General features: G+C 36.3%; 1 protein-coding gene across 1 annotated transcript in view; it reads right to left on the bottom strand.

Annotated features, from left to right (window-relative positions):
- Window positions 1-17,003, bottom strand: part of CDC14B (cell division cycle 14B) — a 42,831-nt gene that overhangs the window by 19,865 nt on the left and 5,963 nt on the right. The window contains exons 3-6 of the mRNA XM_039729998.1: window positions 14,881-14,974; window positions 13,929-14,004; window positions 11,926-12,018; window positions 1,486-1,562 (exon numbers count right to left, since the gene is read on the bottom strand). Of these exons, the coding sequence (XP_039585932.1) occupies window positions 1,486-1,562; window positions 11,926-12,018; window positions 13,929-14,004; window positions 14,881-14,974 (340 nt within the window). The remainder of the gene's footprint in view (window positions 1-1,485; window positions 1,563-11,925; window positions 12,019-13,928; window positions 14,005-14,880; window positions 14,975-17,003) is intronic.

The following is a 17,003-nucleotide window of genomic DNA, read 5'->3' as shown; positions in this document are numbered from 1 at the left end:
TAAAACACCTTTTAAAAATTACTGCAAGGTAATGATTATTAAACTGAAATAATTCTGTCAAATGATTACTTCATTTTCCATACATTGAATCTTACAAGAATAACAACATAAAATAAGTTATATTAACAGATACAACACTAAGATTACTCCAGCTACAATTTTTGTAATGCTGAAATGTTCAATTTTGGAAATAGACTGTTAGGATAAGCATTTTAGTAAATATAATAAAATATTTTCCTTAAGAATCATAAATAGTTCATGCTTATATGAGAAGGGAAACTGGCTTCATTAAAACAACTTCTTTCAATTACAAGTTTTTAAATTCTGTTGATCCAGGAATTGCATGTTCTTAGTATGTGACCATTGTCAAATTTCATAAGCACAACAGATTAAGAATTCTCCAGGAATACTATAATGAAGTAAATAAATAAATTAAACTGAATCTACACCAGAGAACATTATGCCTCGGCAGAACACCTTGAGACCATGCAGCCCTATCATGCTAATAACCCCATTATCAGCTAATGTTTCTAATAAGTAGAAAACAGTTCATGTTCAAGTTTCAACTGAGAGGAAGAAGAACTTTTGAAGACCCTGGATAGCTGTCTCTAGTAATTTTTTCTACCCTTTCCTTCCTTATCAATCAGTGTGGAAAGGGGCAGAAATTAGCAGGAGACAGAAATAATAGAATGTTACTCAAGTAAAAGAAAGGACACATAAAGGTGACATTGTAGTAGCATGTGTCTCTTAGACCACCCAATGAGAAGAAGCTAATGGATAAAGCCTTCTACGGTCAGATAGGAGCAGCCTCACATTCTTAGGCCATGGTCCTCACAGGCAACTGCAACCACTCTGATATGTTTTGGAGGGATAGCACAGTAGGGCACAGGCAATGCAGAAGGCTCCTGGAATACACTGATGACAACTTCCCACTTGCCAAATATGTGCAGCAATCTGCAAATACTCTCTTGTGTGTAAAGAATGCTATTAAGTATTGCAAGCCCTCTGTGGTGAATGACAGATATTTTGATACGTTCAACTATCAGCTACTGGCACAAAATCAGACTGCCAAGTGAGAAGCAATGTAGAAAAAAAAGCTCAATGAGTGGATACAAACAGTGGGGCTCCTTCACCTTCTGCTGGGACACTTCAATACCAGCTGGTAACACCTCTGATTCACTGAGTACCTAAAGTTAGGACAGTGAGTGTCCTAAGTAAAAACTTCAATATCAAAAAAAAATCCAACCCAAAAAACAACCAACCAACCAATAAAAAACAATCCACCAAAAAACCAAAAAAACCCAGAACCAAAACAAAACAAAAAAAAACCCCAAAAAAATCCCAAACAAACAAAAACCCACCCCAAAACACAATAAAATAAAATAGAACCCTAGAAAACCATCACAGCAGAAATTAGTACTGAAAAATGTTACATTCCTCTTTAAAATACCAAGGTACAGAAAGTTCTATCAAGTTGTTATTTACCTGAAAGGAAGATAGGAAACACTTCCTGACAATATAAGCCTGTACACATCATCTGGGGATTCTCTCAGGTATATTATCTATTTTTGGAAAAAGACAGAAAAGGAAAAACATTATTTTAAGACAGACTTCAATAATTTCAAGTAATTTGTTTACTACAGAAGGCAGAATTAATTATCACAGAGTGCAAAAGTGCTGAAAAAGAGTGGCATCAAGAACAAATGTTTTCAAGTGTGCAACAATAAAACTAACACAAACAATAAAATATCTTGTCAATCTAAAAAAATATGTATTTTTAAAACAATCTTTATAGATTTGTGCAGGAGGTGTTCAACTATAGGTTACAGTGAAAAGGCTCCTGTTCATCTGGATTCTTACATTTCTACTACAACTCTGCTTCACCAGTCTGTAGATTTGTTTAAATTAAGCTTTTAAGATGTAAATCAAAACATAAAAACCTGCAGAGATTTCAGTAAAGCTATGAATCATCTAGTACACAAACTGTTGGTACACACAGCAGACAAGACTAAAATGGTTATTTATGTATGTTTTGATCTTCCTACATCAGAACATTTGCATTTATCCAAATTCTCTACTTCCTCTTTTGCACTGCTGGGGCAATATCCAGTAACTAAATCCAGATGCCATAAACTAAGAGAAAACAAAAAAAAAATTAAAAATTTTAAAAAGGAAATCTGTAGCTTGAGAAGCAAAATACTAAGAACAGAATGAATCAAACTTTCTATTGTCAAAAACACTCAGAAAAGAATGCACAAAGGACCAACTTACGAGAAATATCCATATGGTCTTCCATCACAACATGTCTGATCCCTCTTGGATAGCCTTTAACACTAAGTTCTCCTTAAAGAATACCTAAAAATCCTCCTTTTTTGCATATATCTTCTTCAAATACCATTAAATACCATCCCCAGCATGGCCAGGATGTAACAACTGTTAATAACAAGCTGTCATTAACAGGTCAATATTCAGTAATTTGAAGTTAATACTTTTTCTTTGAAATGGTTTTAACAATGTACAGAAAATTGTGGGTTTTTTCACTAATGTTCAGTAAAATTATTTATTTATTTTATACTAATGACATTTTCCCTTAGAGATATTTGAAAGTAAAAATCCTCATGAGCATTAATTAAACAACTTCCAAAAATCAAGGCATGCTGTGTTTACTTTCTGCTGATTTGGACATTTTTTTCTTTAAGAAGTTGGCATTGCCTTTCAAATTTCTTTGATGCTGCTACAAAGCCAGTTTGAATAAATGGTTTAACACACCTTAAACATCCTCTCTCCACACACACACACACAGAAAACAAGAGTTAGAACAGATGTTGCTAAAAAAACCCAACAAACAAACCCAGCTTGAAACACAACCTAAAGAGACAGCTAAAACAGACATGGCCAACAGGTGACCCCTTTGATTTTCCTGATTCAATTAGTGTGCTAAGTATTTTCAAAGCATTGTTCCCTTGAAATTGGTAGAAGAAAACAGAAAAATAAATCTTTCTTGAGACATAGCTAAGTAATGAAAACTGCATGTTTTGTGTGTGTGTGCTTACACTGGGGAGAGATAAGTGATTTCTGCATTTATATTTGCAAGTATACACTCAAAATAGAAAAGATATTTCAAAAGCCTCCCCAAGTATTAGTGAATAGCTTAGCCTCTGATGGCAAAATTCACTTTTCAATTCATACATTGCCTGATTTGGATGTAAAGGTTATCTTCCAAGAAATTTCAAATTGTGTGCTTTGCTACAGTCCTAATTTACATCTTGCAGGACAGTGAACACATATTGCTAACAACCATACACATCAAGCACTTCTTGTTTATCAGGAAGAGAGCCCTGTCCCTGAAAAACTTACAAACCTGAGACATTAAATGGAATTAAAAAACAGATATTAATTAGACAGAGTTTGTAGCCAGAAATGAGTCACCTGGAAAAAACAGGATTACAGAATCACATAATCAATTAGGCTGGAAAAGATCTCTGAGATCATTCTAGTCCAACCTTTGCCCAAACATGACCATGCCAACTAGACCGTGGCACTGTGTGCCACGTCCAGTCTTCCCTTAAACATCTTGTCCACCATCCCCCTGGGCAGCCCATTACAATGTTTAATCAATCCTTCACCCTTCCTGTGAAGAAATTCCTCCTAATGTCCAACTTAAGTGCTATCACACTCTGTAGAATACAGAGTACTAATCACACCAGAGGCAAGTAGAAATGCAACTAATACTATGTGATTTTGTAAGCTTGTACAAAAGCTCAGATGAGGTATGAGAGAAATCCTTAGTCCTTCTGAGCTTCTCGAAGGAAACAAGACTGAATGCAGAAGCATTTGTTTACAAGTATAACAGCAGCAAGAGAGAATTTTTCCCCATGTCATTGTATTGTATTGTTAGTTAGTTCTATTATGTTAGTTCTCAAGCACAGATCCTGCTTCTGAAATTACATTACCAGTGAAAGTGCTAGAAACACCTTTTTAACATACATGCATATGTGTCTGGACATTTCTTAACACAGCTACATAAGAACGCTTTCTCCATACAAGGACATTTTAAAAACCCGATCTGATTTTGCAAAGCAAAAATACAACTTGTATTGTTCAACTGAAACAAAATACAGCATATTTACTGAAGAAGGAAACTTATTCTGAAACAAAGAGAAATCCTGCTACACTCAGCTGTGACACTACCACACACACAAAATACACAACAAGTGAACAGCTGCAGAGACAGCAGTTGATGAAATGGTCAGATGGTGTTCTCAGTGGAAAGTGCTTGCAAAAAAATTAGGTTAGTATGAGAATAGCTGGATGAGTGCAATGGCATAGAGTGCTTCCAAAAGGAAGAATGACACTCATACATAATGGGAAAGATCATAAACAGATAATTACTTCACAAGGAAAGTATCTTGGCAGTAACATAACACAAGAAGCTGTGATAGTCAAAGTGGAGACATGATCAGTTTCTGTTTAAAGTTTCTGGTTAAAGGAGTACACAGCTAGAAACCCTGGCTGTAACAAGGCTGGATGAAGGCTGAACATGGGTGGGGCCTGCTTTTAGGTTTGTCGAATACAAATTCAATGTATGCTAACAGGTAAGACTGAAGCAGCAAAGCTCAGAGAAGCAACAGATGTCAAGGCAGCAGAGGCCACACTCTGCATTAGGAAATGGTCAGCACCAAAAGAATTCCATCAGTAGACAGAGAGCCAGCATGGAAGATCTGACATCTTTACTATACACTTCCAGCAGCTTTTGAGCTTAACAGCTGGGTTTAATCTGGTCCTGCAGACTGAATGCCCAGTATCTGTTGGGATTGCTCCTACACTGCTCCATGAAGTGAACTAAAATGCAGTTAGCATTTAAGGAAAGATTCAGTTAAAAAAACATTTCTGACACATCTGTATTTTTATAAAACTGAATATAACACTGTTTCTGACCTGGAGGAGGCCAGGGAAGCCTTAAAGATGAACAATTTCATTGGACTGATGTGAGTGAACAAAGGACTAAAGAAAGCAAATAAACAGGAAAGAGAAAGTAGTAGTGATCAAATACCTGTAGCAGACAGAAGTGTTGAAAGAGAGAAGGACTTTCTAAGGCAGCAAGCAGAACTGAAGTTTTAGAAAATAAGAGAATGGAAATGTTGTCTGATGCATAACAAAACAAAGATATATTTGTAAATTAATGAGATATGTACTGGGGAAAGGAGAGGAAATGAGAGAAGACAAACTCCAGAAATCGAAATATACAACAGCTGAAACTAATTTGTCCAGATGCTGATTACAATTGATGTTTCTGCTGTGCTTTCTAAGATGATGAAAACTTTCACAAATAAAGTTGTTTTCTTAGGTTAATGCCAATAAAGCAACCAACAAAAATGACTACTAAAAAGACAAAAATATTAAACTAAATTTAAAGTAATGATATTAGCTGTTATTTAGCAGAAGCATTCACTCTCTGGGATAATTTTTATCCTTCTGTGTATACACAAATGAAGAAAAGACTATTAGAATTTTAAAATTATTTCCCAAGAGGATCCTTTCCTGCAGTTAGGGAAATATTAAAAAAAAAGGTCTTCTTTCAAAAAAGCTTAGTCAATGCAGCATGCATCTACAAGTTCAGCTTTTAGATTTTTCCTACAGTCATATTCAAGTGCAGATAGGAGGATACGTACATATCTACACACACACAAACAGAAAAACTCTTAAAATATTTTAGAAATCTTCTACTTAAGTATCTTTCTAGAAAATTGTTACTATAAGGAATTGATATCTTTCATGTCAAACATACCATTTTATCACAATCCGCTATCATTTGTATACAGACAATTTAGAAATTAGCTTTTTTTATGCTTACAAAAAATATCCTACTGAACTTCAACATATAGCCAGGAATCTGCTATTAGCAGTTGACCCAATAACAATGCTCTAATCATCCTTTTCATTTAGGACATCTGTTTCTAATCAGGGAACTACAGGCACCTCTGTGAATGGTCAAGAACCATCCAAGCACTGAACACTGGGAAAGGTGCACTCAAGCACTCCTCCTGCCAACAGTGCTGTGCAGTCAAACAGCTGCTTTCAAGTTCACTCAGTGAAATACAAGGGTTTGCAGGATTAGGTGACCCAGTCTTTATTTATGAGCATTTAAAATCAACCAGAGAATGAGAGCTTTTAGCAAGCCATGTTTTCATCTGATTCATTAATGTTTTCAATACAGCCTTATTTGTCAAGCAACCATTTCCTAGACTGGAGTTATAATCATTGGAATGATATTCACAATAGGATGCAAAGTATTCCTGGTGGAACGGGAAATGAGTCTCTGGTTAAAAAAGGCATCTTAACTTTCAATACATGGCACTGCCAAGTAAAATAGTAATGCTGCATATAAGACAAAACATGTTTAGTAATAATAATCTATGACAAAACTTGTTTCTCTTTCAGGAAAAATAAATAGGCTATTGAAATAAGCTTTACTGTTAGAAACTGTATCAACTCAGGTCTATAAACAGCACTTTAAATTCGTATCTATGATGTGCTCAAAACAATCATGTTTATCCACCTGTTCACCCTCAACTGAAAAATCTGCTTAAGGCTGCTACCTAAATCGTACATTTTACCCACCATGCTCGCTTAGAACGAGAAAATTATGAGATAATTAATTTTAAACTGCTTACAAGCAAATGTTATGTGATACAACTATGTTCCAAAAATGTCACTCTTCCAAGACAGCCTGAACTGCTGTAAACAGCAAATTAAACTCATTCTGAGCAAATGCAAGTAACTGCTGTGTGTGACCAGACTCAAATACAAGCTCATACAGTTGTTATAACTTTAAAGTGTTAAATATTTTATTTCATTAAAACCTCAATTTGATATACTACTCAGTTAGTAGATAAAATTTCTACCAATTTCCTTAGGACAAAATGTTAGATGTTGCAAAATTAAAATAGAAGTTTATTAGAACAAAAAGCTTCCTGTATGGATTTGTGTTGTAGTGAAGAAATGCATGTGGCAAACTGTTTCATCACTGGCAGAAACACAGTCATTAAGCGGACAAAAGTGACAGAAAGTGAATAACTGCCCATCTCTGGCAACTCTCTTTTGTTCATCATAAACAAAAGCAAGAAACCTCCAATTACCTTTTAAATGGCAGAAGGAAAGTATAAAAAACCCTGAACTGACTGGACTGGATGCATCATCATTTTATACCAGGTAAGAAAGCAACCTAAGGCTATAGAGTGAGGAGCCTCCAAAAGAGCAACCCTTCTCCTATGGAGACAAGCAGTTTTGCAGGAACATGCTGGAATAGAACCTAGCACCAACAGCAGGAAAAGCTGCCGCTGTGAAGATTAATCATGATTTCCCAAATACAACTTAGAGAAGGTAGCATTTTAGAGGACACAAACTCAGGGACACCCAAGATTCCAGGTAACTTCTGCTTAAATGAAAGGTCAGTACTTTGTCCATTTTGTCTCTGCCACTTGCTCACGAAGCACCTCTCACCAAAACATAGCTGAGGGTAAACATGGCTTACCCATTCTAAATTTGAGCACTGCCACAGTTACCCATTTACCACCACCCAGCCCGGATCACTAGACAGGTTTGTCTCAGGCTTAGCCAGAGATAATTCTGCAAGTGTTACACTAAGAACAGAGCAGTTCGACATCACCAGTAGGTGCCAATTGATCTCCATCAACCAGTGGGTGCCAACTGATTCTCCAACCTCCAGCTTCTACCCAGCATTAGGCCCACAACTAGGAAGGATACTAACAAATTGAAAAGGCAAAACACTGATACTATGGATTAGAACGGATGAAGGAAACGCTGCTTACCCTGAAGAAAGAAGATGAGAAAATAGACAAAGTACAGAGATGAGTCCTGGAGAAGGTGACCTGAATTACAGCAGTTCATGGGGCGGTACCCTGGAAGGGTCACCCTCCAAGTACATAATTAGTGCCAGGCCTGAGAAAAAAAACACTGTTACTAAGTTAATGTAGCCAAGGGGAGAGGGGGGAGCTTGGGAATTGGGTGGACAGGGCACAGAGGGTACATTTTCTTTTGTAATATAGAAGGAGCAATGATGGAAGAAGCAGACTTTCCTCACCCACAGCCAAGTCCTGGTGAAAATCAAGAGAAGCCACTGTAGATATCAACTCAGAAGACCACTGCTGCTTTGGTAGTGTGGTAAGGCCTGAACAGTGAAGATAGCTTTCAAGGGAAAGATTTTTCTTTAAAAGGTGAAGAACAAAGCTTCCCCCCCACCCCCCTTCCTTCCCTTTTCCCCCTCCTCCCAAATAAAGTGTAAACATTCAACCCCAACACACTGAATTCTGGCTACCCTTTGTGTGGCTGAATGTGCCAAATTTTTGCTAACCTGCATAAAAGAATATTATTCCCATTACGTCTGCAAAAATGTAGAAACAAAATACAGAATTAAAATAGATAAAAGATGAACAATAAAGAGATTAAGGTCTAAACTGTTAAGATTTACTCTAAAAAATTAGTATTTTATTCTAAAACTACATATACAACAATATATTTGTAAACTTAATTTTTCACTCTTAAGGCCATATTATACTGAAGAGCTTGAGTTAGGCTGTGCTGTCACATCAAAGGACACCTGGAAGGAAGCAGGAGATGCAGGAGGGGGGAGAAAGAAGGATGTAGTCTGGAGAGTTCATAAACTATCTCCACTGAAGAGGAAAGAAAGACAAGTTAGATGAACGGGAATGGGGGAAACATTAAAACACATCAACTGTGAAGAAAAGACCGAAAACAGACTTTGCTTGAAAACAAGAACACTAACAGCTGCCCTTACCACACCACACTTAATGAAGACTTTCATAATTGCCTTACTAGTAGGAGCATATCCCCACATGATATATACACACAAATATACATTTGAACAAAAGATGACAAATGATAAATCATGCTAATATATTGCAATTCCTTTAAGCAGAAGTTAAAATATTCTGTTTAAGAATACAAATTTGAGGTCAACAAGCCTTTGAAAAGACATGCTCAGAAGTTGAAAGTTTATGATGGACATAGAAGTCCCAGAGGAGAACTAGTCATATACAGTTCATTACAGTTTTATATCTTAAATGTAACTGTGTTTTAAAAAAACAAAAGATAAGAAAACCAGAAATTACACAGACTCGTTGTGCCTTGCTGTTCTTGAAAACCTTGCCGTTATTCCTTGTTATTCCTAACAAGTACTTCTAGCACCTGCACTACAGAGCAAGTTGCACCACAAAACTGTGCTTAAATTATCAAACAACTTTCAATCCAAGTATACAAGCACTATTTTTGTTCTTGTCTGCACAAATCTGCAAAGGCCACATTCCCTTTCTACTTCCTTGCTCTTCCTTGAATGAACCAGAGCTCCCCCAAAGTAAGGCATTTCTTACCCACAAAGCTCCTCAACCCTAAGGCAAACTGTTGAAATGGGAACCTACCATGAAGCTAAATAAATAGACTCAAGTAAGAAAACACATTCAAGCCACAGAAAACAAAATACAGTATCAACCTACAACTTACACAGTAAGATCAGAAAATAAATTATGACTATCAGCTCAAGCAACAAAGAGTATTACCAACATGACACATCTGATTAACTAAAATTATAGAAAAACCCTTTAAAAGATTTGACCAGTATCTGGATGGATCTTACTTCAACAAAAAACAAACCATTTTGAAACTAAAGAAGGCAGACACGTAAGCCTACATCTGTTTTAAATAAAGAAGTCATCAATATTTCCTTTCAATCAGGAAATATGCATACAGACATGTTTATCAGGCATTCTGAACAGATCCCATATCATTGCTAGCTCCACAGACAACAATCCAATTCTCTCTGCAGAAAGCAGAAATATGGGACAAATATGTGTGAACACTTGAGCAATGAGCTCTGCAATTAAGCTTGCCTCTTCATGAAAGATCATCAAAGCATGCCACCGGGGAAAAAAATGCCTCAGGGGCATAGTTTTTGTTCTGTGATCTTTCTTCAGTGGAATCCCTCCTACATGAATCTGAGAAGAAATTCTACCCTACTGTAAAGAAAAAGCAGAACCAAAGCCAAAACGTATTGTACTGGAAAGAAAATCAGCATCTAGCTAGAGCTAGCTCACTATCTTAGACTTGCAAATTTGCAAGATAGACACGTCTACATACAAGGAGGTGACTGATATACTGCGCTTCACTTTCCTCTAGGCCTTTCAGGGAAACTGCTAAAATAGTCAATGTGTACACTACAGTAACTTAAGCACCTCTCCAAACTCTCAGAACTATGGTGGTTTTGCCATATGCCACGTGTCTGCAACTAGCCCTACCACATGCCTTGATTAGGCAGTCATGATATCTCTGTGAGCATCCTTTCTTTACTCTCAACTTCCACTTCCTTCACTGCAGCTCTCTAAAGCAAAAACTGCCTATTCATCTGTACAACAGCCTCCATTTCTAATTACCGTGTTTTGGATTGTCATAAGCCATATATATTAATCTTATAGCTTTATTCAAGACTGTTGAAGCACTCAACTTCACTTGCATGTTATTATTGGAACATGGCAGGGCTACCAAGTGATCAAAAATAATATTTATTTCAGGTTTTCTGTATACTTTTGCATAGTCAACCACAGTATTTTCCTATTACATTGTTTTGCCATTAGTTAATCTTCTGTGCCAAAATTCTGCTCTGAATGTCAGCTGCTGTGCCACACAATGCTACTACTACACATACTTGGAACAGTGTAGGAAGAAGCAAAACCCACTTTTTTCCAAATAATGGCTGATAACTGAAAGCAGGCCCTTCTCACTCTCTGGACCTCAATTATGATCAAGTAATTCGAAAGAAGTAGTTTTCCTAAAAACTGCAGCATAACCCCTTAACAGCAAACAAGCTTAATTACTCATATTTCCAGTCTCCATGCAGTTTAAGATTGCACAGGACTACAACAACATTCCTAATTCAAATACCAAGAGTGACAAGTTTTGAAATTTAGTTGTCAATTTGTAAAAGTGCTATAGAATATAGACAACAGAGAAATCCCAAGGAATAGAAAATGGACATCCTGCATGATGCAGAGAGGCAGGAAGGAGACTGCCTACATCACAGAAAGTACTGTGTAGCCTTTGCAGCCAATAAATAGGAATAACCTAAGGCTACATGAACCAATCTCTCAAATCTCCAACATCAAAAAGTGCATAGCTTCTTATTTCATTTTATTACTCAGTAAACAAGAGAAATGGTTACAACCAAGGTGTGTTACGAGTCAAAACAGGACCTGAATATGGTGCATCACAGCTTTCATCCTGAAGAATTCAGCATTTTATTTCTTGACTACATTTCTGTGTACCAAATGCATGCAGTTGTGATATAAAGCCAGTCCTTTTCCCCTCTGCAGCCACAGACTTGGCTTAGTACCTTTCCAACCATATCGTATCTTCCCAGGTTTTAGACAGGCTCTAAACCCATCACACATTCCAACTTCTTCTCCCACATTAATGAAAGAGATTATTTTGTACTAGAGAAGAAGCAGCTGGGGAAGGAAAGTGTCATTTGAACATGCACTGGCAAATGATACATTATATTTCATGCAAGATACTGTGTTTCTATTATAAAAAAGAAAAAGCGGTTGTGCGGTTGGGGAAAGGCAAAACATCAAGAAGCAATGATTTTTTTTCCAATGATGCTCTTATTTCTTAAGAACAGAAATGGCAGTAGGAAGGAAAAAACCTGAAATTATGCAACTTCACTCACACACCTTCTGGACCTTAGAAACTCTCTTACTATGTGATTCTTTACTGTAATTACATTAGTAGGATGATTATTCAAGAGAAAAGAATTGTTTTTATCTTGCTGGTCTAAAAATTGAGTATAAAAAATTGAACACAATCAGCAGCTGATGTAAAAATTTAAGTACTTACTGCGTAGGAGCCTATGAGGAATGCAGCGTTTGCTTGCTTTTTCTGATCAAAGCCAGTATAATGAATTATTTTCTTCCTTATCAATGAAAATGACTGTATCAAGAAATGCACAAGATTATGATTTTGCATTTTACACCTTCTTTTATAAAATCAAAAGAATGCAAGAATTTGTTTACCTCCTTTCATCCAGCTGTAGTCAGAGAACAAAAAATACTGTGGAGTAGTGCCTCAGAAGCTTTGGAAAACTGTATTGCATCCCTACCTAGATTTTTCCAGTATTTTTCCCAGTATCTAGCCTAAATAATTTTTGATAGAAATTACTGAAGTACTTTCTTTTTCTTCTTAAATGCATTTGTAATTTTAGCTAGCATTTTTTACTTCAAGCCTTATACAACAGATAGCCATTTATGAAAATAGAAAGTGGCATTCTTAAAAGCATCACAGGTATATTAAAGTTCAAAAAAATTTTAAAAACAGAGCTTACACCTTTTCATTCATTTTTCAAACCCAAATGTAGATAAATCCACTAGTATTTGTTTCTAGGGATCAGAACCATGCTTAGATTAAAATATTTTGAAATTATTTCTAAACTTTATCATAAATACTTTTTTTAAATGTCATCTTGGCTTGGCATACAGTTTCTCCATTTATTTTAGAATGTGGGTGGAATGGCATTTTCAATAGAAAGGACACACACTTGTGGTGGCAGTTATCCCCTAACTAGCCCTTGAAATAAATTCTGATGTGCTTGAAACTGTGCACTTTGATCAACTGCTGTCATAAAATGTCATCTTATGCATTTAAATAGCAATGCCACTTGTTCAAGATACTGGATTCAATGCATTGAAAATGAAAAAAAACCCCAGATCAGTAGCAGAAATATGTTCTCAGAAATCTTAACATGTCAGACACAAGACGTGGAAAGGGACTAAAACATAGAGTTTTGTTGCTTCAGAGCACACAGTATACAAAAAATCAGAGAATCTCATCCTGTTGAACATGGTTACTCAAGAGGGAGTTTACCACCTCCCAGCCTGGACCACTAAACAGGTTTATCTCAGGCTTAGCCAGAGACAATTCTACTAGTGCCCAGTAAGAACCAAGCAGCAACATCACACCCATAGGTCCCAATTGCTTCCACAACCTAAAGAATAATAAAGCAAGTCTGAATTCTGCAAACTATTATCTGTGACAGACATCAAGGAATGAAAAAGAAAAAAAAACCTTCTTATTCCATAATGTGCTGTATATTTCCTACTTTTCACAGTTCAGTGGCATTGTAAAGATCTAAGTAGTTTTGAAGAGGCAAACCATTATTGACACTAACAAAAATAAGTTTTTTCATCTGCCAAACAGGTTTTATACTCCAACATCTACTAAAGGTCAACTAACTTGTAAGTTGTGTTAATTAATTTAAGAAATCAATTTTAAACACACTATGCTTTATCAAGAGCCCAATACCAAAAATTACTCAGTTCCTGTAAGAGAAAATAATCTGCAGTACAAGCAGAGCAGCCTCCTTCAGGCCAATGCTATCAGTGCTACTAAAGATAAAATGTCGTTAATTATTGAAGAATCTCAGCATCAGAAGAGAAGACCAAATCAAACTAAAATAATTTCAAATAAAAACATAGCAATACACCTTCTAGGTCACTCAATACTGGCAGATTGCCAATATGACAGAATTCCAGGAAAAAAGCTTTTCCTATATAAGAGGCTGTATTAATTTAGCTACTGGTCTTCTAGAAGCTTAATGATAGTTACTGCCACAGTTGTGTATCTTCTGTAAATGAGTGAATGGGTAAGTAAGTAAGTTTTCCACCCTGATCCTCCTCCTCCCTAAATTCACCTGACAAAAACATAGCATTCATATTCAGAATTCAGCTGGATTAGGAAAACAGAACGTACCTGATCAATAACAATAACAATAAAAGAAATGTTGGCCTACTTGTTTTTTTAAAAGGCAGTAATATTGGCTTTTGAATCAAAACTCCAAGCATTACCTTTAATTTCCTGTTTAGCTTGCAGCAGTATCTGTAGACCATTGCCAGATTGAGTGGTCCAAAGTCTGCATAGAAACTGTTAGAAGAAAGGATAAAAATTGTACATGACCCCTGTAAATGCCTTTTTTTTAACAACATGCACAAAGCAAGGAGTCATAATTACATGTGATATACATATATTATTCTAAAAACAAGCATGCATTCTTACATAAATACATACTGTTTTGTTGGAGGAAATGTTTTGTGATCTTAAATATGGACTAAAATTCTTTTGTTTTCCACACAGCACCATTCAAAACCAATACCCAAGACTTAAAGAACTAGTTCTCACTACTGTATCGCTCTGTGACAAAAGTTTTTAAACTCTATTTTAAGAGGAACTAATAAGCTTTACTTTAAAAGAAGGCAACTCATGCTAGAGAAAAGGAAACACAAAGAATAAAGATTTATTAGTGTATTAAAAAACAGCAAGCATGCCCTTGATCAAAACTTTTTGAAGAATTAGCAACATTCCACATCATGTAAAATACAAACACTGGTCACTACAGGGGAAATAATATATCCATTGTCAGCTCATAAAGGCTTGAATTGACTTTGCCATTTTCTTCTCTGATTATAGGAAGTTCAAACATTCCACTTAATACATGAGGAACCAAAGACTCCTTTTAGTCTGGCAGTACAATGTGCAGTTCTAAATTTATATGGCTGTATCATGTTTCTGTGTCTTCTAACAAGAATGGGTACAATGAAAACTTCTGCTTTGAAAATGTTTCTAAGAAATCCTGATGGGAAAGCATGAAACCCTTCAAAAGCCTATAAATCATCATGGCACATAAGTTTTAGAAGACCAAACTCATGTAATTAATTCTCCAATGAGACTAATTCCTCATGCTGTTGTTCTGACTAATTTAGTTCTGTAAAAAAAGGAAAACAAACCTATCTTGGTACTTACTTCTCATACACAAGTTCATCATCTATGCAGAAGTAATGGGTATTTGCAGCTCCACTCTTTGGTTTTTGGTAAAGAATTGCAAAATAAAGGCGATCTGAAATGCAAGAAAATCGGAAGCTTTTATAAACATCATGATTTTCTGCTGAAAGTCTGAAGTATTACTTGTTAATGGGACAGCATTAAAAGGTTTAGAGTGAAGAAAATGTTCTTTAAGTATTAAACTAGATATCATTATTTCTCCAATGTTAAACAAACAAGGCACACAAAGATTGAGGCTTTTTGTTCAGCAGCATTCCCATGCTCTTTAGTGTTCTTTCCCAAAGTGTTCCTTGTTTGATGACTTTGCAAAATAGCAGGAGCCTGACTTGCACCCACACACCCAGCAGACACCTCCTTTGGCAGGTTTGGTTGCACCCAAAATACCAATGCATACACACCACCCCTCAAACTAAAGCACAGGTCCCTCTGCACCTCTGACTCCCTACATTAAACTAAATGATAAAGCACTGTCACACCAAACACAGGAACTCCTTTATGTAAAGCCATGATTTTGACAGTAGTGCCATGCAATTAAAGCCTGCAGGTAACAGACTTGGGAGGTATCCAACCAGGCAGCCCATGCTGCCCATGGGAGCACCAGCCAAGCCCCACCTGGATATCTCCAACTGAATTCTCATCCCCATCCCAGCTGTCACTTCAAAGCCTGTGTGCCTGCAGGCAGGAGATACCTTGTACTTGCCCTGGCTTCCTTCGTTAAGCTGAGGGAAAAAAACACCAGCGGTATTCACATATATATAAATTACTTTTATGGCCAGGGAAGCTGAAGCCCCAGTGAACTTTAAACAATGACTGTGCTCCTGCTATAAATTGCTGTGCTTGGGGTAATTGGTCAATAAAAATTGAGACTTGCAGCACCACCGCAATACTTGTCTTCCTCCTGCTGAGAAAATATCATCATAAAGTATTTGAATTAAAATTCAGACCTAAAAGGAAAACTTTTTTTTTCTTTTTTTTTTTTTGCAAATTAATTCCCTAGAACAGATATTATGTAAGTATCAAAACAGATCACATGTATGTGTATATATATATATATATCACTTCAAGCTTCAAAACAACATCATCCATGACCACCACTTAGAAATCATCACCTGTATCTTGAAAATACATATCCAGACATGCCCTGAAAGGAATTATCATATCTATATTTCAACAGTCACAGGCTTAGTGCTCACCTACACACCCTAGTATCTCAAGGGTGAAGGCAGAAAGGTCCACCAAAAAGAGTGCATTTTCTCATTACTTTTTTCAGTAGAACAGTAGCCTGATGTGAGTGTTTTGGCTTAAACATGTACAGGTCAGGAGCAACAGTGGGATATACAGTACCTCCTAAGCAAGTCAGGCACCTACCTCCTTACTCTCTAGCAGAAGCAAGGCACCAAACTTGCTTATTTAATTTCTAATAGTCCCATTCTGTAAGCAGAGCAGCTTCAAGTACTAGATGTGAAGTGCATTACCTGCTTCTGTACTTCCCAGCACTTACCAAATCATTCCCTGAAAACAAGACAAAGGATAAAATTTAGAGTAATGTGTGCATTTTTAAAACGTGACTAAACTGGTTCACAAAGTGAATTATGTATGGAGAAGCAAGCATACTGATACTTCAGCTGGGTGCAAAATATGCTATGGCAAAAACTGCTTCGTAGAGAGGCAGTCCTGGGAGTGGATTTTTTGGAGGTAGTTCCCCACCATTGTGTTAATCACTGAGCTCTGTCAAGGTGGATCTGAATGAATTAGAAATCGTAACAGGCATCCCTGGGCAATACTAAAAAAAGAAAAAAAGAAAAAGAAAAAGAAAAAGAAAAAGAAAAAGAAAAAGAAAAAGAAAAAAAAAAAAAAAAAGAAAAAAAGAAAAAGAAAAGCATAAACAAAGAAAAAGAAAAAGAAAAAGAAAAAGAAAAAGAAAAAGAAAAAGAAAAAGAAAGAAAAAAAAAGAAAAGCAGAAAAGAAGGTAAAAAGCTGCTTTGCTGACTTCTCTCTGCTCTGAGAATGAGAGCTAATGTATGCAGGAGAACTGAGGGCAAAGGAGGAAGCAGAAAGGAGAACTGAGAGGACGTGATATCTAG

The sequence above is a fragment of the Passer montanus genome, unplaced genomic scaffold (genome assembly GCF_014805655.1).
Source record: "Passer montanus isolate IOZ18808 unplaced genomic scaffold, ASM1480565v1 scaffold7, whole genome shotgun sequence".
Taxonomy (NCBI): Eukaryota; Metazoa; Chordata; class Aves; order Passeriformes; family Passeridae; genus Passer; species Passer montanus.
The sequence above is the reverse complement of the archived record's forward strand: the minus strand, read 5'-3'. Positions and strand labels throughout refer to the sequence as shown.